The 16,438-nt window shown below is 35.8% G+C and overlaps 1 protein-coding gene across 4 annotated transcripts in view; it reads left to right on the top strand.

Annotated features, from left to right (window-relative positions):
- The window catches only part of TMEM87A (transmembrane protein 87A), a 41,479-nt gene that overhangs the window by 4,082 nt on the left and 20,959 nt on the right, over positions 1 to 16,438 (top strand). For all 4 annotated transcript variants that reach the window (XM_069596095.1, XM_069596096.1, XM_069596093.1 and 1 more), the window contains exons 3-10: positions 1,011 to 1,096; positions 3,254 to 3,367; positions 5,701 to 5,754; positions 5,839 to 5,883; positions 9,279 to 9,396; positions 13,005 to 13,066; positions 13,832 to 14,015; positions 15,665 to 15,764. In XM_069596095.1, the coding sequence (XP_069452196.1) occupies positions 1,011 to 1,096; positions 3,254 to 3,367; positions 5,701 to 5,754; positions 5,839 to 5,883; positions 9,279 to 9,396; positions 13,005 to 13,066; positions 13,832 to 14,015; positions 15,665 to 15,764 (763 nt within the window). The remainder of the gene's footprint in view (positions 1 to 1,010; positions 1,097 to 3,253; positions 3,368 to 5,700; positions 5,755 to 5,838; positions 5,884 to 9,278; positions 9,397 to 13,004; positions 13,067 to 13,831; positions 14,016 to 15,664; positions 15,765 to 16,438) is intronic.

Here is a 16,438-nt window from a genome sequence, read left to right as displayed (position 1 = left end):
TTCCCTGCAAATCTCCTTTTTAGGGGATTTTTCTTACTGGTTTTTATTAAATTAATTCCTTCTCTTGATTCTTCTGTGTAGTTCATAACAAGATTGCAGTATCCTTTTTAGCATTTCCATAAATTCCATTCAACACATCAAATTTTTTGTGTATTTTAGTTAAGCCTTATAAAACTGTGCCACTTAAAAATTAGTTTGAGAAAACCACTTCAAACAGAGAAAAGGAAAAGTTAGTAATTTTAGGTGTGCTTCTTAACAAAAGTAGGTTCCTAGATGTAGTTGTATTTACCTTTGTCACGTTTGCACAAAGTAGGTATGGTTAGTATGTTTCTTCATTTTCTGCTGGAACAAAGATAAAAGGGAATACTGACTTCCCCCAGGTTGACCGTCTAATAGACTCCCAAGTCTTCAGACTTACGCTTTGGTTCATTAGGATATTGTTCTCCAAATAATGTTTAATAAGTTACATGAGACTTATGTGATTTCATGAGGTTCCTTAAGGCGTCTCTTAAGGTGGATTTTAAAAAGGGTCTAATATTCTTTTATCTTTGCTTTTGCAGTTCTTGCCTTCCTCAGCCAGGTTTGCTTTTTATTGATAGTTCTTTTTATCCATTTAAGGTCTCTCTAGGTTTACACTTTGAAGTTTTCCCTCAGTGAAATTATTTCGATTATTGTCTTGTGACATTTCCAGTGTTGTTATTCCTTGAGTCTTCAGCTAGAATCTTGTTTAAGACTTTTTTAAGAGTCTTCAGTAATTTGCTCCCTTCTGTTCCCCTCTTTGGCCTAACACAGTGCCATGTATCTTTGTGTACTTAAGTGCTTTGCTTAGTAAATATTTATATGATAATAGACAACTGAAATTTATTACTTCATTACCTTCTGTTTGGAGAAAGGATGGTCGTTAAGTATCCTGGTTTAGCAGGAAATGGGATATGGGGTAATAATTTAGGAAACATACTTTGTTTGGCAATCAAATCATCTTTTATTCGTAGAGATTTCTTCTTTTATAGTTGATGGAGAACCTTGTGATGCATCTTTGAATATAACGTGGTATCTGAAAAGTGCTGACTGTTACAATGAAATCTACAACTTCAAGGTATGGAACATAAAATTACAGACTTTTCTTTGAGTTTATTTAGAGATCATTGGGTTATTTAGAGATCATCCACCTGGTCGTGGAGAGAGTGTCATGTAGCTATGGAGGAGAAGAACTGGAATTATACTTTCCAATTTGCAGGTGTACTTGTACTATCAGTTCTCAAACTTTTGGTCTCAGAACTTTGCTGCATTCCTAAAAATTGCTGTAGATAACTCAAAAAGCCTTTATTCATGTGGGTTACTATATTAGAAAGTAAAACAAAAATGCATAAATATATATTAGTTTATTTTAAAATAGCAGTGATAGACTCATTGCATGTTAATATAAAAAGCACATTTTTTAATGAAAAATAATTAATTTTCAAAAACTGGGTACAGTGGTGTTATTTTGTATTTTTACAGATCTCTTTATTTAATGTCTGAACTTCCCTGGTGGCTTAGATGGTAAAGTGTTTGCCTACAATGTGGGAGACCTGGGTTCAATCCCAGGGTTGGGAAGATCTCCTGGAGAAGGAAATGGCAACCCACTCCAGTATTCTTGCCTGGAAAATCCGATAGATGGAGGAACGTGGTAGGCTGTAGTCCATGGGATCGCAGAGTCGGACACGACTGAGCGACTTCACTTCTTCACTTCTTATTTAATGTCTAGTGTAATAGAAGATAGCTAGATTCTTATCTCTTCTCCACTCAGTCTGTTGTGATGTGTTATTTTGGTTGTGGTGTATGCACAAAATGTGGCCTCGCACAGATATGTAGTTGGAAAAGGAATGGTGTTTTAATAGAATTTTCAGGTAATTGGATGATTACTTTTGCACTATCAGCACAAGGCAAATATCAAATGACAACAATGAAAATAGTTTTGCCCTCTTAGATGCATGGAAGTGTCCATGGACCACACTTTCAGAATTGCTATAGTACAGTGTACATGATCATTGAAGATATACAGCTCCTGGATAGATTTTTCACTCTGTTTTCATCCAGCTATTTGTATCATTTCATTTTTTACATTTCCCCTACATTCTTGAGGTTTCTTTTGAAAAATAAAGTACTAGTCTTTAAAAAATATCTACCATCCAGTTGGTTTTTTAAACCTTAAGCATTTTGAATTTCTACCCAGTATTAGGGTTTTGTTGGTGACTGTTTTGTTTTTGTTGTAGAACACTGGGTAAGGTTGCTATGATGAGGACTGTGTGTGTTAGTCGTTTAGTCATGTCTGACTCTTTGCGACCCCATGAATTTAGCCAGCCACATTGCTCTGTCTTTGGAATTCCCCAGGCAGGAATATTGGAGTGGTTTGCCATTCCCTTCTCCAGGGGATCTTCCCACCCAGGGATCAAACCTGGGTCTTCTGCATCTCCTGCATTGGCAGGCACGTTCTTTACCACTAGCACCACCTGGGAATCCCCATGATGAGGACCGAAAGGATTGAAAAATTTAGAGAGAAGTATTTCTAGAGTATGGTTTGAAATATCATTGATCCTTTTCTCCTAATCAATTGATCACTAGTTAAATTTATAGTTAAAAACTTCATACAGTTGAAGCTTGTGATAAAAACTGGTCAAGAGCTTAGCAGATTCAGTCCTCATGGGTAGTAGAGTTAAGAATGTAAAAATTATTTTGAATTGCCACAAGACAGAATTATGGAAATAGTAAGCAGAATAGTTGGAAGTGTGAAATTGCAGCTTAGGAGAAAAGAGGGTGAGGTTAGAGATCTTGGTATGGGAGAAGAATCACAGAACTGATGACGCCACAGAAATGAACTTTTTCAGAGTATTAATAGTGGGCTGTGAATGGCTGCAGCAGTTTTATACTCTGGCTTATCTAACTTATAAGCACAAGTTTTGTTGTTGGTGTTGCTGTTAATTGAGTCAAGGAACTCTTGTAAATATATTTTCTTATAACAAAACCCTCTGGACTGTGACAGTTTCCCAAATCTTCCTGGAATTTTCTGAGGACCTACCCTTCTTGAGTCATAGACTGGAATTCTGTACTTGAGTACTGTTAGATTCTTGAATACTAATATATAGTCTTTATCTGATATTAATTTTAAAAATAGCGAATCCAAAACTATATTTGTACCGAAGACAATCTGTTATCTTTTAAATATTTCATGTAAAAACTAAGTTAAATACTTGGTATTTTATCTATTTTCCAGTTGGAAGAAGTGGATACATACTTAGAAAACCTTAAGGAAAAAAAAGGCTTGTCTGGGAAATATGAAACATCATCAAAATTGTTCCAGAACTGCAGTGAACTCTTTAAAGCACAGGTAATATTTGATAGTTGTTCAAGGAAAATAGAAGAGGTGCAAAATATGATACTGGTATTTTTGGTGATGTCCATTTCTCCTCAGTTCTTTCTTCTGACAGGAATAGGTTAGAAGTATGTTCTGATTGGTACATAGTCAGCTACTTAAATATTCTCATCAAAGAGAGGATGTGCTTTCCTTTGTGTGTGAAAAGCAATGCCCCACTTTCTTTAAAATGCAGTAAAATATACATAATATAAAATTTACCAGTTTAACCATTTGTAAGTGTGCCTTTCAGTTACATAAATACATTCACATTATTGTACAACTGTCACCACTAGCCAATTCCAGAACTTTTTTTAATCATCTTAAGTGGTTACTTTGTAACAGTTAATAATAACACCAGCCCCTACTCCCACTTCCCTGGTAATAGCTATTCAGTTTTCTTTTTCCATGAATCTGATTGTTCTAGATATCTCAGAGAAGTAAAATCATACACTGTTTTTTGGCTTTTTTAACTTAAAATGTTTTCAGGGTTCATCCATATAGCAATTATCAGAATTTCATTTCTTTTTAAAGGCTGAATAATATTGCATTGTACATTTATACTGCATTATCCAGTCATCCATTGATGGACTTTTGAAACTTTCTTTTTTTTTAATTCTCTTGTTATCTCATCTAGTTGATATATCCTCAGAAAATCAGCATTTTTAGATTTTACTACTATAGACCTGAAATCAAAGGATTGAATTTTACACCTTTTTCATATAAAGGGGAAGAGGTGAATTATACTGTATATTTTATTCTATTTATTATTTTATTTTTTCACCTTACCTTGTGATTGTGGGATCTTAATTCCTTGAGCAGGGATTGAACCTGACTGCTGCTTTTGAAACCACTTAGTCCTAATCATTGGAGCACCAGGGAATTGCCAGTGTCGCATATTTTAATGCTTACATGTATGTGATCATATAAATGGAGTTTATTATAAAATTCTCTTTTCTTAGAAGTAGGATCTGACCCCAGTTTTTTGATAGATAAAATTATACATTTTATAGGTTTGAGAATAGTTATTTTAGCTATAGCCTTTGCTTTGTTCTTACTGCATTTAAATACTGCTTCAAATTATTTAGCAGCTTGCCTTGAAGAAGAAAGGAGTTATGGAAAGTTAGGCTTTTTCTCTAGCTACTGCAAATAAAGATTATTGATAAGAACTCTTTTACTTAATAATTGATGAGCAAATTAAGTAATTGATAATTTAAACTGTCAATACCTGGGTTGCATTCTTGCCATAGTATAGATTTTACAGACTTGAAGGAAAAAGAAAATAGCTTTAGAATAGTGGGAGAAGGCAATGGGAACCTGCTCCAGTACTCTTGCCTGGAAAATCTCATGGATGGAGGAGCCTGGTAGGCTGCAGTCCATGGAGTCGCTAAGAGTTGGACACGACTGAGTGACTTCACTTTCACGCATTGAAGAAGGAAGTGGCAACCCACTCCAGTGTTCTTGCCTGGAGAATCCCAGGGATGGGGGAGCCTGGTGGGCTGCCGTCTGTGGGGCTGCACAGAGTCAGACACGACTGAAGCTACTTAGCAGCAGCAGCAGTGGAAGTAAGGTAGAAAAAGAAAGCTAGTCACAATATGATGTTGAGTAGGGGGTTTTCTTTTGGTTTTCCAAATTTATCCTTTAGGCTAGGAGGATTGGTTGGCCTTTCTTGGATTTGATTGTGAAAAGTTACCTATTATATACTGTTTCCCAAGGTTCACTACTTTATATCTTCTATAAGCTTTCCAGAATTTTGGCATAAATCCCTGTTCATAAGGTTTCTTCCTCCAGTCTAATGTAACATGACCTAATTACTCAGGAAAGATAATGCTTCCTCTGCTGATAACTGGAAAGAAAGGTAATTAGTGGAGGTTTTAAACAGGCATGGCGTGTGTTGTGATGGAACAAGCAATGGACCCTAGGGTTGAGAGTCTTAGGTTCAGATCCCATTTCTGTATCTAAAGCTTTATAGCTTTGAGTCACAGTTTCCCCACCCTTGGAAACAGAGGGGAACTATGACATCCATTTATCCTATTTATGTATCTTCCATCTAAGGTTTTATCAAGAATGACAGTATCTATAATCTTATAGAAAAACTGAGTGGCCAGTTTGGTTTGCTGTTATTTTTTAGTTCCCAGCAAAGTTTTATTCGCTTGTTTGTGGTTAATTGGAAATATTTTGTCTGTTAATGTCATACTATTTTGTTTACTTTTATACTGTGTTTTGCTTTAACTGTTTCTGTGGGTTTTTGAGCTGTGCTTTTGTTTTGCTATTATACGTTTAATTTTAGTTTTATTTATCTTTCATAGAGCTTTTCTGGAGATTTTGTGCATCGATTGCCTCTTTTAGGAGAAAGACAGGAGGTAATTGTTTTTATTGTTATGTATTTCTGGAAGTAAAGTAGAAATTCTGAATTAATTTACTAATTTTCTTTTTTCCTGTTTCAGGCTAAGGAGAATGGAACAAATCTTACCTTTACTGGAGACAAAACTGTAAGTGTGGTAGGGAATTTAGGGCATCGAACACATTTTAGTGTTCTTATGTTTCTTTACTTTATTTATGTATTTATTTTTTATATAAATTTATTTATTTTAATTGGAGGCTAATTACTTTACAATATTGTATTGGTTTTGCCATACATCAACATGAATCCACCATTGGCATACACGTGTTTCCCATTCTGAACCTCCCTCCCGCCTCCCTCCCCATAACATCCCTCTGGGCCATCTCAGTGCACCAGCCCTGAGCACCCTGTATCATGCATCGAACCTGGACTGGCAATTTGTTTCACATATGATATTATACATGTTTGAATGCCATTCTCCCAGATCATCCTACCCTCACCCTCTCCCACAGAGTCCAAAAGACTGTTCTATACATCTGTGTCTCTTTCGCTGTCTTGCATACAGGATTATCGTTACCATCGTTCTAAATTGTTTGTTTACTTTAAATTCTTATGCTTACATTTAAAAAGAAACTTAAGAATGGAAGCTATATATCAAAATGTTAATAATGGTTATCTCTGGATGATATTGTGAGTGATTTTTATTTTCTTTGTGTTTTCTATATTTTCCATATTTGCTACAATCAGTCTATATTGCTTTATAATTACCACCCTATAAATATTATTTGTGAATAGTAAGAAACTTTTAAGAAAGAACCTTGAACTCCAGAACTCCATCTAAAATTATCTTGTTATAGAATATAATTGGAAGAGTATATCTCAAAATGTACCCTTTAAAAATGCACAGTTAAGAAGTTTTTAGTTATGTGACCACCAATCACTATTTAATTCTTAACATCAACACCCCAAAAAGTAACCCTGTAGTCATTAGCGGTTACTCCTCATTCCTCTTTTCCCCCAGCTCTAGGCAAACACTGTTCTCTCTCTCGCAATTTGTGACCTATGTCTGGCTTCTTTCACAATTTAAAACTCTGTCTTAACTTTTACTTTCTTCTTGTATAGAGGCTTGAGATCAGCAGGGGTGAGTAATTAGGGCCTACTGAGGTCTTGATTGGGTACGTGTGCACCGTCTGGCACATATGTGCCCAGCCCTGAGTGTACTTGGAGCCTTCTAGATTTCTAAGAATATCTTGAAGCTTTTCAAAACCCCTATGGACATCTTCCCTGGTTGCTCAGAGGTTAAAGTGTCTGCCTCCAATGCAGGAGACTTGAGTTGAGAAGATCCCCTGGGGAAGGAAATGGCAACTCACTCCAGTATTCTTACCTGGAGAATCCCATGGATGGAGGAGCCTGGTAGGCCACAGTCCACGGGGTCGCAAAGAGTCGGACATGACTGAGCAACTTCATTTTCACTTTCATGGACATCTTATTTCTAAATTTTTCTTTTAAGTTTTTAGTCAGCCTCTTTATAGCCTTACCTGGTAATGTCACTTCAGGTAGCTGTGATCTTTTACAGTTGCTGCTGAGTATTTTGAAAACTCCCTGAGTACAGGGTCCTTCCCACTGAATGAGCTCTGAAATCAGATCATGTAAAAGATACACCCAGAGATTGGAGCTTTTCATCACCTACCAGACAGCTCTGGTGAATGGGCTTTAGGGGACCACCAGACTCTTCCACTGGCTGCCAAACTGCTGTTTTTCACAGCTGTTAAAATTGTGAGAACTTTGGTTTTGAGGAGCTTAGAAAAAAGGTCAAGAAGTTACGGTGAACAGAAACACTACCGGCTTGCTTTTCTTGCTGAAATTCAGGTGCTTTTCTTGAGGAAACAGATCTCAGATGAGTTGTAAGTCTTCAGTTGATTTTGATAATTTTTGCCCATATTCTTATTGTTTTTACTGGTGAGTGTATTTTCAGGGGTCTTTATTCTACCATTCTGGAATTGCCCCCACTCTCCCTACCCTGATTATAGTTGTATAGAATTTTAACCTAAAAATAAGTTTGGCATGGCAAGCTTCATTGAATTGTTTTTGTTTTTGTTTTTTTTTTAAACAGCATCCATTGTGCTTTTTCTTGTTCACTGTCAGATATTTAGAAAATACACATCAGTGAAAAGAAGAAAATAATTTTCTATAATACTGCCACACACTGATAGATTATAAACATTTATCTTCTAGTATTGTGTCTGCTTGCATATTTATATTTAATTAAAAATGAGAACCTTATGTACTGTATTGCAGCTTTTTAAAAATTTTAGCAATATAAGATGGACAGCTTTCCAGTTCAGTAAATATTGTATGGCATTGTTATTTTATTGACTGCATAGAGTTTTATTATAAGAATATATTACAATTTGTTAGATTATCTGTTTTATGTTTCATTATCCTGCAGTTGGAAACAGTGCTGTAGTGAATATTCTTGTAGATGTATTTGTTTTTAGATCTTTTTTTCTGGTTTCAGAATAATTCTGTGTTGGTGAACATTTTCTTCAATAACTTAATAGTAAAAATCTTAATTTTCCTTTTAAGACCAGAAAATAATAAATTGCAAGTCTAAGTAGTTGTGCCTCCTTTCAGACATGAGGAAGAAGCAGCCAAGCATTTTCTGTGTTTATCTTGTCTTTTTGTTATAGTCTTGCTTTTCTGAAGGTCCATAGTCTCTCTGGTATATAAAGCAACAAATCCTTTGGTGGCTTTTTGCTAAGGCTGTGCACAGACTAACTGGCCTTGGAACAGATAACCAGTTCCACAAGCATGGTGGCTATTAATTTTACTTCCTTGACTTTGGGGGACAGTGACTCTTGGCTTTTCATATAGCCTAGCTAAAATCAAATATTTTATATAAATGTAAGACCTTGTTAGCAGAAACTGTGGTGGTCCTGAAAAGGGCATTGAATGAAGGGAATTAGATTCAGGAATTGGTGTTTATAAGTTACTGATGTCACCATTGGTGGTTTTTTCCAGGTGATTTAAACTAAATTTCTTTAGTTTGTTTGGGATATCTCTGTAAAATACCTGGCATCCTCTCATGACTTGGTTAAAAGTGAAGTGAAGTGAAAGTTGTTCAGTCGTGTCCAACTCTTTGTGACCTCAAGGACTACACAGTCCATGGAATTCTCCAGGCCAGAATACTGGTCTGGGTAGCCTTTACCTTCCCCAAGGCATCTTCCCAACCCAGGAATCGAACCCAGGTCTCCCACATTGCAGGCAGATTCTTTACCAGCTGAGCTACAACAGAGACTCAACTTCGTGATATAAGCTGAGGTTTCCCTCATTAAAAAAAGTTGTATGTGAGTAATTTATTATCTAATCTACTTTATTATATGCACTGTAAGCCTGTTTGTTTTGCCTACTGGGTTAATGAGTAAAAGTGAAGGAATCAACCATGTTTCTAGGCACACTCGGGAATGAAATTTTATGTTTTGTAATTAACCTGTGTCCCCAGCTCTTAAGATTGGAAGATTTGATGTCTTCTTTCCACTGTAGGTAATGCATGATCCATTGAAAACTTGGCAAGATGCACCATACATTTTTATTGTACATGTTGGCATATCATCCTCCAAGGAATCATCAAAAGAAAATTCACGAAGTAATCTTTTTACCAGTAAGTACATTTAAAAAAAAAAAATCATTGGTATTACTACTGTCTGGTTGTGTTGTATGGTGGGTAGTGTCAAATTGCTTTAAAGAGGGAACAAATGAAGAATGTTGTCAAGTAGAAAAATTGAGGGAGAGAAATTTAACATTTTTCTGCATCCATTGTGAACAAGATACAGTCTTAGGTACTCCACTTGTATTTTATTACTATGTATTATAGATATTAGATTTCATTTCCCTTCATTTGATACTCCTGCTTTAAACTTTTTCAGTTAGTATCATGTTCTCAACAGACTAGTTAAAATTTAGTTACTAAGTCAAGACTTGGACATTTTAAAATTAATTGACTTGTATTATTTTTTAATGTCTCAGTTTTTCTTACTATTCTCCTTTCTACTTTTGCCACCCAGTTCAGGGAATCATCACCTGGAATTTTACAATAACTTATTAATTAGTCTTGTTTTCTATAGTTTCTTTTTTTTTTGTTTCTTCCTTCTTTGCAGTTTTCTTCCCTCCCCTGCCTTTTTAAGTAGAATATTGAATAGAAGCAATGATGGTGGACATCTTTATCTTACCCTTGACTTTATTGGCAGTACTGGCGCATTTCACCATTGAGTATGATATTTACTATAGATTTTTCAAAATATTCTCTGTTTCAAGATTGTTTTTTTTAAGAATGAATACTCAGTTTTATGGAATGTTTTAATTGAGTTTATTAAATTGATCATATAGATTGCTCATTTAATCTGTTATTGTGATGCATTATATTAACTGATTTTTTAGTGTTAAACTGTTCTTGAATTTCTGAGATGCCATTTTTGGCCTTGATACACACACACACACACACACACACACACACACACTTAGCTGGATTCTATTTTCCAGAATTTTATTTAGAGTTTTTTGTCTATGTTCAAAGTAAAATTGGCCTAATATTTTCATTTCTTGTGTGTCTTCTATGGGTTTTGATGTTCAGGTTATTGCTAATCTCATGCAATGAATCAAAGAATGTCCCCTGTTTTTATATTCTACTGAACAGTTTTGGTAAGGATAGAATTATCCATTCCTTAAATGTTTGATAGAAATCACTTATGATAGTATTTTGGCCTGATGTTCTTTTTTTCCCCCATGAAGATTTTAAATAAGTGATTTTTTTTTTTCTTTAATAGAAATAAATATTTTAGTTTTTCTATTTTTCCTTGAATTGGGGTTTTTCTTTTTTTCTTCCCCCTGAGAAATTTTCCATTTCATTCAACATTTTAAATTTGTTGGCATAAAGTTAGTAATGATATTTCTTTTACCAAAAAAAATTTTTTTTAATTCTTAGTATTGCTTCTATGCCTTCTCTTTTTAACTTGCAAAATCTTTCTAGAATTTTGTTTTACTATATTTTTATCCCAATTAACCAGTTTTTCCACTTTGTTAATTTTCCTATTTCATTGTCTTTTTCATTAATTTTTATTCTTATTTTTATTTCATTTGACTTAATTTTAAACTTTTGTTTTATGGATTCTTGTATTGAATGTTTAATTCCCAAGACCAGAGATGGGTCTTATTCTCCATAATAATATGGAATATAGCAGATCTAGGCAAACCAGAGGTGACCTGGTAGTTTTTGGACCCAAGGCATATGTATATCCTCCAGACCCATGGCTTTCTAATGGGCAGTAGCCTCATTGAACAGTTGCTAGTGTTTACTTTGAACCTTCTTTCTTTGAAAAGGATGGAGAAGAAACCCTACTCCCTCCAGTTCAGCCTCTTCATTCATCAAATAGCTCTGTTCCCCCTTTATCTTGAACACCTGCTATTTTCAGTGATCTAGTAGAAGCTGCATGCTCAATTACTGCAGCTTTGGGACCCAGAGTCCACCTTGACCATGGGTTCAGTCTCAGGCACTGTTCTGCGTTTTTATTCTGTTTTGATATGTGGAACTGTTTATCTTTTCAAGCTCATGTCCTTTTTGTTTCCTCTCTCTTTTTTTGCTTTTGCTTTATCCATCTGTCATTTGAAACTAAGAAGGTGATACTCAAAACTTAACTACACCTTGTGGAAGCCCTAAAATTCTCTTAAGATAGTTTTATCTTCTTTCTTCCCTTCATTAAAATCTTTGGTATCTTCTGTTACCAAATGTCCAATTCTGCAGCAAGACTTAGAAAACTTCACAGATTATTCCAGTTTACCTTCTTCTGCCTTGTATCAAAATGTTACTATATAGTACCATGTGCAGTCTCAGAACTACATGTCCTTTAAATGTATCCTGCATTTTCACAACCATGATCATTTTCTTTGATCATGTAATGTCCTCTGCCTGGATGGCTTTTTACTTTGTCATAGAAAATATACATCCTTCTGGGGCTGGTTCGGGGGACAGTTTTCTGTTGCTTTCCAACTCACTCTCACCTGGGGATGGTAATCCACTTGATGGCAGAAAACATGCATCTTTCCATCTCCTATATTTTCTAAAATGTGTGTCACATGGTAAGTGCTCAGAAAATGTGTGTTATATTTTAGCATAGGGCAGGGATTAGCTTTAGAGTGCCAGATAGTAAATGTTCTCTCTGCTACAACTACCCAGCTCTGCCCTGTGGTGTAAATATAGCCATTGACAGTATGTAAGTAAGTGGATGTGACTGTTTTCCAATAAAACTTTGGAATGGTTGGCCAAATTTGGTCCATGCGCTGTATTTTGCTGACTTCTGCTCTAGTGTAAACAGAGAATGTGATAGATATTTATGAAGTATTTATATTTATTCTTTCATTAAATTAAGAAGGTTTAGATTACTAAATAATTTGGCTATGAAATTTTTGTGATTGCTAATATGGGATGCTCCTTTTCTTCATAAAAGTATTGGGTCTTACTTTTAATAGTGGTATGTCCTTCTTGCTTGATAAAAATTAGTAAGAAGTATTTGTTGCATAGTCTGTATGTGGAGATAGATGTCACTTCTCAGATAAAGCAGTTTATTTTTATTATTTTATTAATCACACCTAAAATTTATCCAAGTAGTTTTTATCAGTTACAATTTAAAAATAGTCATAGGTTTACCTCAGTAAGGCAGATCTGTCTTTCACATTCTTGTTACTGTCATTTGTTTTGCTTCATTAAACACTTTGTTACTATTAAGCACTTTCTGAAAATGTTATGTTAATGGTAGAAAAGTTAAGTAAAATTGAAGTAGGTAAAAAAAGAAATAAAGCAATAGGAAAATAACAGGTCAGGAGAGAGAAGAGGGTGACAGAATGAAGAAATGAAGCCCTGTTTGCAAAGCATGTTAGTGATGTAAGAAAAAGCATATGTGAAGGATGTTTGGAGTTTAGAGCAGATGAGGAATAGCTCCAGTTGGGCAGCTCACCAGGCTTTATGGACGAAATACATTCAGCTTGGTCTTTAAAGGACGTGAGTATGGAAACAGAGGACTTCTGTACCAAAAATGGTGATGGAGCCAGAGACCTGTGCAGGACAGAGCATGGTCCATCAGAACACTTCATGATTGAAATGGTTAAAACTAAATTACCCAATGGAATTTTCATTAATTTCATCAAACAAATATCAGATGATGTTTCTGTTTAATTTTTTCATCCTTTACATTAATTCTGAGGACTGTGTTTTGGCAGTGACTGTTGAAGTGAAGGGTCCCTATGAATACCTCACGCTTGAAGAATACCCACTGATGATTGTAAGTGAACTTAAATTCTTTAACCTCAACATTAAATGTGTTTAACTTGTTTTGAGGCAGTATTGAAGACTTGTTCCTGAACAGTTCAGAAAATACTGCGTGTAGTTCTGTACTTACTTCTTACTAGACTGTGATCTTGAGAGTGTCAGTGAACCCCTCCATACCTCATTTTCTCATTTATAAAAGGAAGAAGTCAGTGACTTGTAGAATTTTAGAGTTGGAGAATACCTGATTCACTTTTGACATCTCTTGAATCCGAAATGGAGTCCTAAAACTCTGTAGTTTCTGATCCCACTTAGTACGACTAAATGATGATGCTTTCTCCTTTTCAGTCTGTGTCTGTCGGAAAGCATCCTTAATCTATTTTCAGGTTTCTTTTTGTTCATGATTGTTGTTTTTTCCTTGTACTTTTATAGTTTTCCCACTCTGTGGTGTTTCATAGCCTTCAGCTGTATCCTAACCCTGCCTTGCCTTTTTTCCTCTCCATGTTGTCTTCATTTAAATAATTTTTGATTGTGAGCTGAAAAAAACCTTTTAATACAGAAGAGTGGTCACTCTTGATGACAGGTCCTTAAGCAGTCTCCCTCTGTCCAAAAGGAGACAATTTTTTCATCTCAGTATTGAACTTCACAGAAATAAAGAATAATTTTTTAAATAGAAGGTGTAATAGGTATATTTTTAATAATATGTTAGGACTATGTATAGATTCTGAATTGGCTCTTGGCCCTGACCCTCCTGTTTCTCTTTTACCCACTTGGATGACAGTTTTTCATGGTGATGTGTATTGTATATGTCCTGTTTGGTGTTCTGTGGCTGGCATGGTCTGCTTGCTATTGGAGAGATCTCCTGAGAATTCAGTTTTGGATTGGTGCTGTCATCTTTCTGGGAATGCTTGAGAAAGCTGTCTTCTATGCAGAATTTCAAAACATCCGATACAAAGGAGAATCTGGTATGTACCAAAAAATGTTTGCCAATTTGTGAGTGATTGGTAGGTGAGACTTAAGAATAATTTTCCCACGGTCAGCAGTCATTAAGTAGATGTGGCTTTTTAGTTACTTGATTATGATAACTTAAGCAGAATCACTGTGATTGTGACATTGTTTTTAATCTCTTAACTTGTGGTGTCAGTGATTTAAGAGTAAGGTATGGTACTGAAGTCGTCAGTCGTATCCAACTCTTTGTGACCCTGTGGACTATAGCCTACCAGGCTCCTCCGTCTGTGGGATTTTCCAGGCAAGAGTACTGGAGAACGTTGCCATTTCCTTCTCCAGAGGATCTTCCTGACCTAGGTCTCCTGTATTGTAGGCAGACGCTTCACCATGTGAGCCACCAGGGAAGATTTAAGAATAATTTTTTTGAAATATACTCACAAAAGTTGCAGCAGTAGTGGCCATTTTGGGAATATTTTCACCATCATTGAATCTTAGTTGCTGTTGATTTTTAAGGTACCATTATTACACGCATCTAAGAAATAAGAAAGAAAGTACTACTAATTTAATTGTAAGATGCCATTGATCGTAAGACACACCTTGATTTCAAAGCTACCTTAGAGCTGACTTCCCTGGTGGCTCAGATGGTAAAGTGTCGGTCTACAACGCAGGAGACCCGGGTTCGAGCCCTGGGTTGGGAAGATCCCCTGGAGAAGGAAATGGCAATCCACTCCAGTACTATTGCCTGGAAAATCCCATGGACAGGGGAGCCTGGTAGGCTAGAGTCTACGGGATCACAAAGAGTCGGACACGACTGAGGAGGTGTGGGGCGTGTATTTGGTAAGTAAAGTAAAGTAAAGTCACTCAGTCGTGTTCGACTCTTTGTGACCCCATGGACTGTAACTTATCAGGCTCCTCTGTCCATGGGATTTTCCAGGCAATAGCACTGGAGTGGATTGCCATTTCCTTCTCCAGCGAATCTTCCCAACCCAGGGATCGAACCCAGGTCTCCCGCATTGTAGACAGACGCTTTACCGTCTGAACCACCAGGGAAGTCTATTTGGTAAAATATAGTAATATCATGAAAATAGAAGAGTATTTGTGGTTTAGTAAGGTGAATAGATAATGATAGAAATTATTTTGTACTGAAGTGTTTTTTGATAGCTTCAGTTCTCTCATCTGACCATACATATAATTATTTTTTCATTTAATTATTAGTAACTGTTATTGTAAGATATACTAATTAGATCTTTCCCTAGTCTTTGAAATGGCTTGAAAATAATAGATGTAAAAAAGAGTTGAAAATTCTGTGTTTGTGTTTTGTGCTTTTCTGTGCTATATTTCACAGTTTTTTTAAAATAGGAGAAATTCTCCTTAGATGCTGTAAATTATTCAAATAAGGTAAGGTATTCTGAGGTTTTAGTGAAGTGAGAGGTGGAGGGGGAAAGTAAATTGACACACCCAGATTACTATCCACATGAGGAAGATCCTAAATAATATCAGCTTCTACTTGTAAACATTGGCAGAATCGGTATTCTTTTCAAGTAGGACTGATATCAGTGTTTGTTTTGAAGAATGTTAGAAATCTCCATTTTGGGTCTGCAATTGCACCTTTTCCCAAACTTGGATTACACGCTGCACTATTTTTCCGTTTTTTTCTTTCTCACAGTCCAGGGTGCCCTAATCCTTGCAGAGCTGCTTTCTGCAGTTAAACGCTCACTGGCTCGAACCCTGGTCATCATAGTCAGTCTGGGATATGGCATAGTCAAGTAAGTATTGCCCTTAAGTATTGCCTTCCTATATGGAAGAGCAAATTAAAATGCTGACTAAACTGAAGCAGTGTTTCAGGTTCCCAAGGTGGTTCTGAAAGAGTTTATATAAGAGATAGTTATGAAATCAAAAACATCTGAAATTTTGGAGATTTGCAGAAGTTGGAAAAACGTTAGGGTTTGATTTCACTGGTTAGAATTCAAGGAGCATCTACAGGAAACCTGCAATGTAGCAAATGACATTGAAACATCAAACTTTTAGAGTAAACTTGATGTCTTTACTCTTCCAAAATATTCTTGCAAATCAGATTTTTTAAATAAGAAGAGCGTTCTTGTGTGCCTTCTGTATATTAGATGTGGTTCTAGGTCCTAGGGATACAGCAAAAAAACAAAAGACTTGAAGTTTACATTTATGGGGGGGCTGGTGCACAGACAAAGATATGTGAGTGAAAAATGATATGTGTCAGTGAGCAGATAAAGCAGGGAAAGGGTATAGAGAGTTCTAACCAGGAGGGGGAACTTGAAATTATAATTATGGTGGTCAAGGAAGGCTTCACTTAGTGACATTTAAGAAAAAATCCAAGTTAGTGAAAGAACTATATACACCCCCAGGGGAAGAGATGCTGAGATGTGGTCACATTCTTTTATATTTTGAAGATGGAGACAATGGATTT

This window comes from Ovis canadensis, chromosome 7 (genome assembly GCF_042477335.2).
Source record: "Ovis canadensis isolate MfBH-ARS-UI-01 breed Bighorn chromosome 7, ARS-UI_OviCan_v2, whole genome shotgun sequence".
Taxonomy (NCBI): Eukaryota; Metazoa; Chordata; class Mammalia; order Artiodactyla; family Bovidae; genus Ovis; species Ovis canadensis.
The sequence above is the reverse complement of the archived record's forward strand: the minus strand, read 5'-3'. Positions and strand labels throughout refer to the sequence as shown.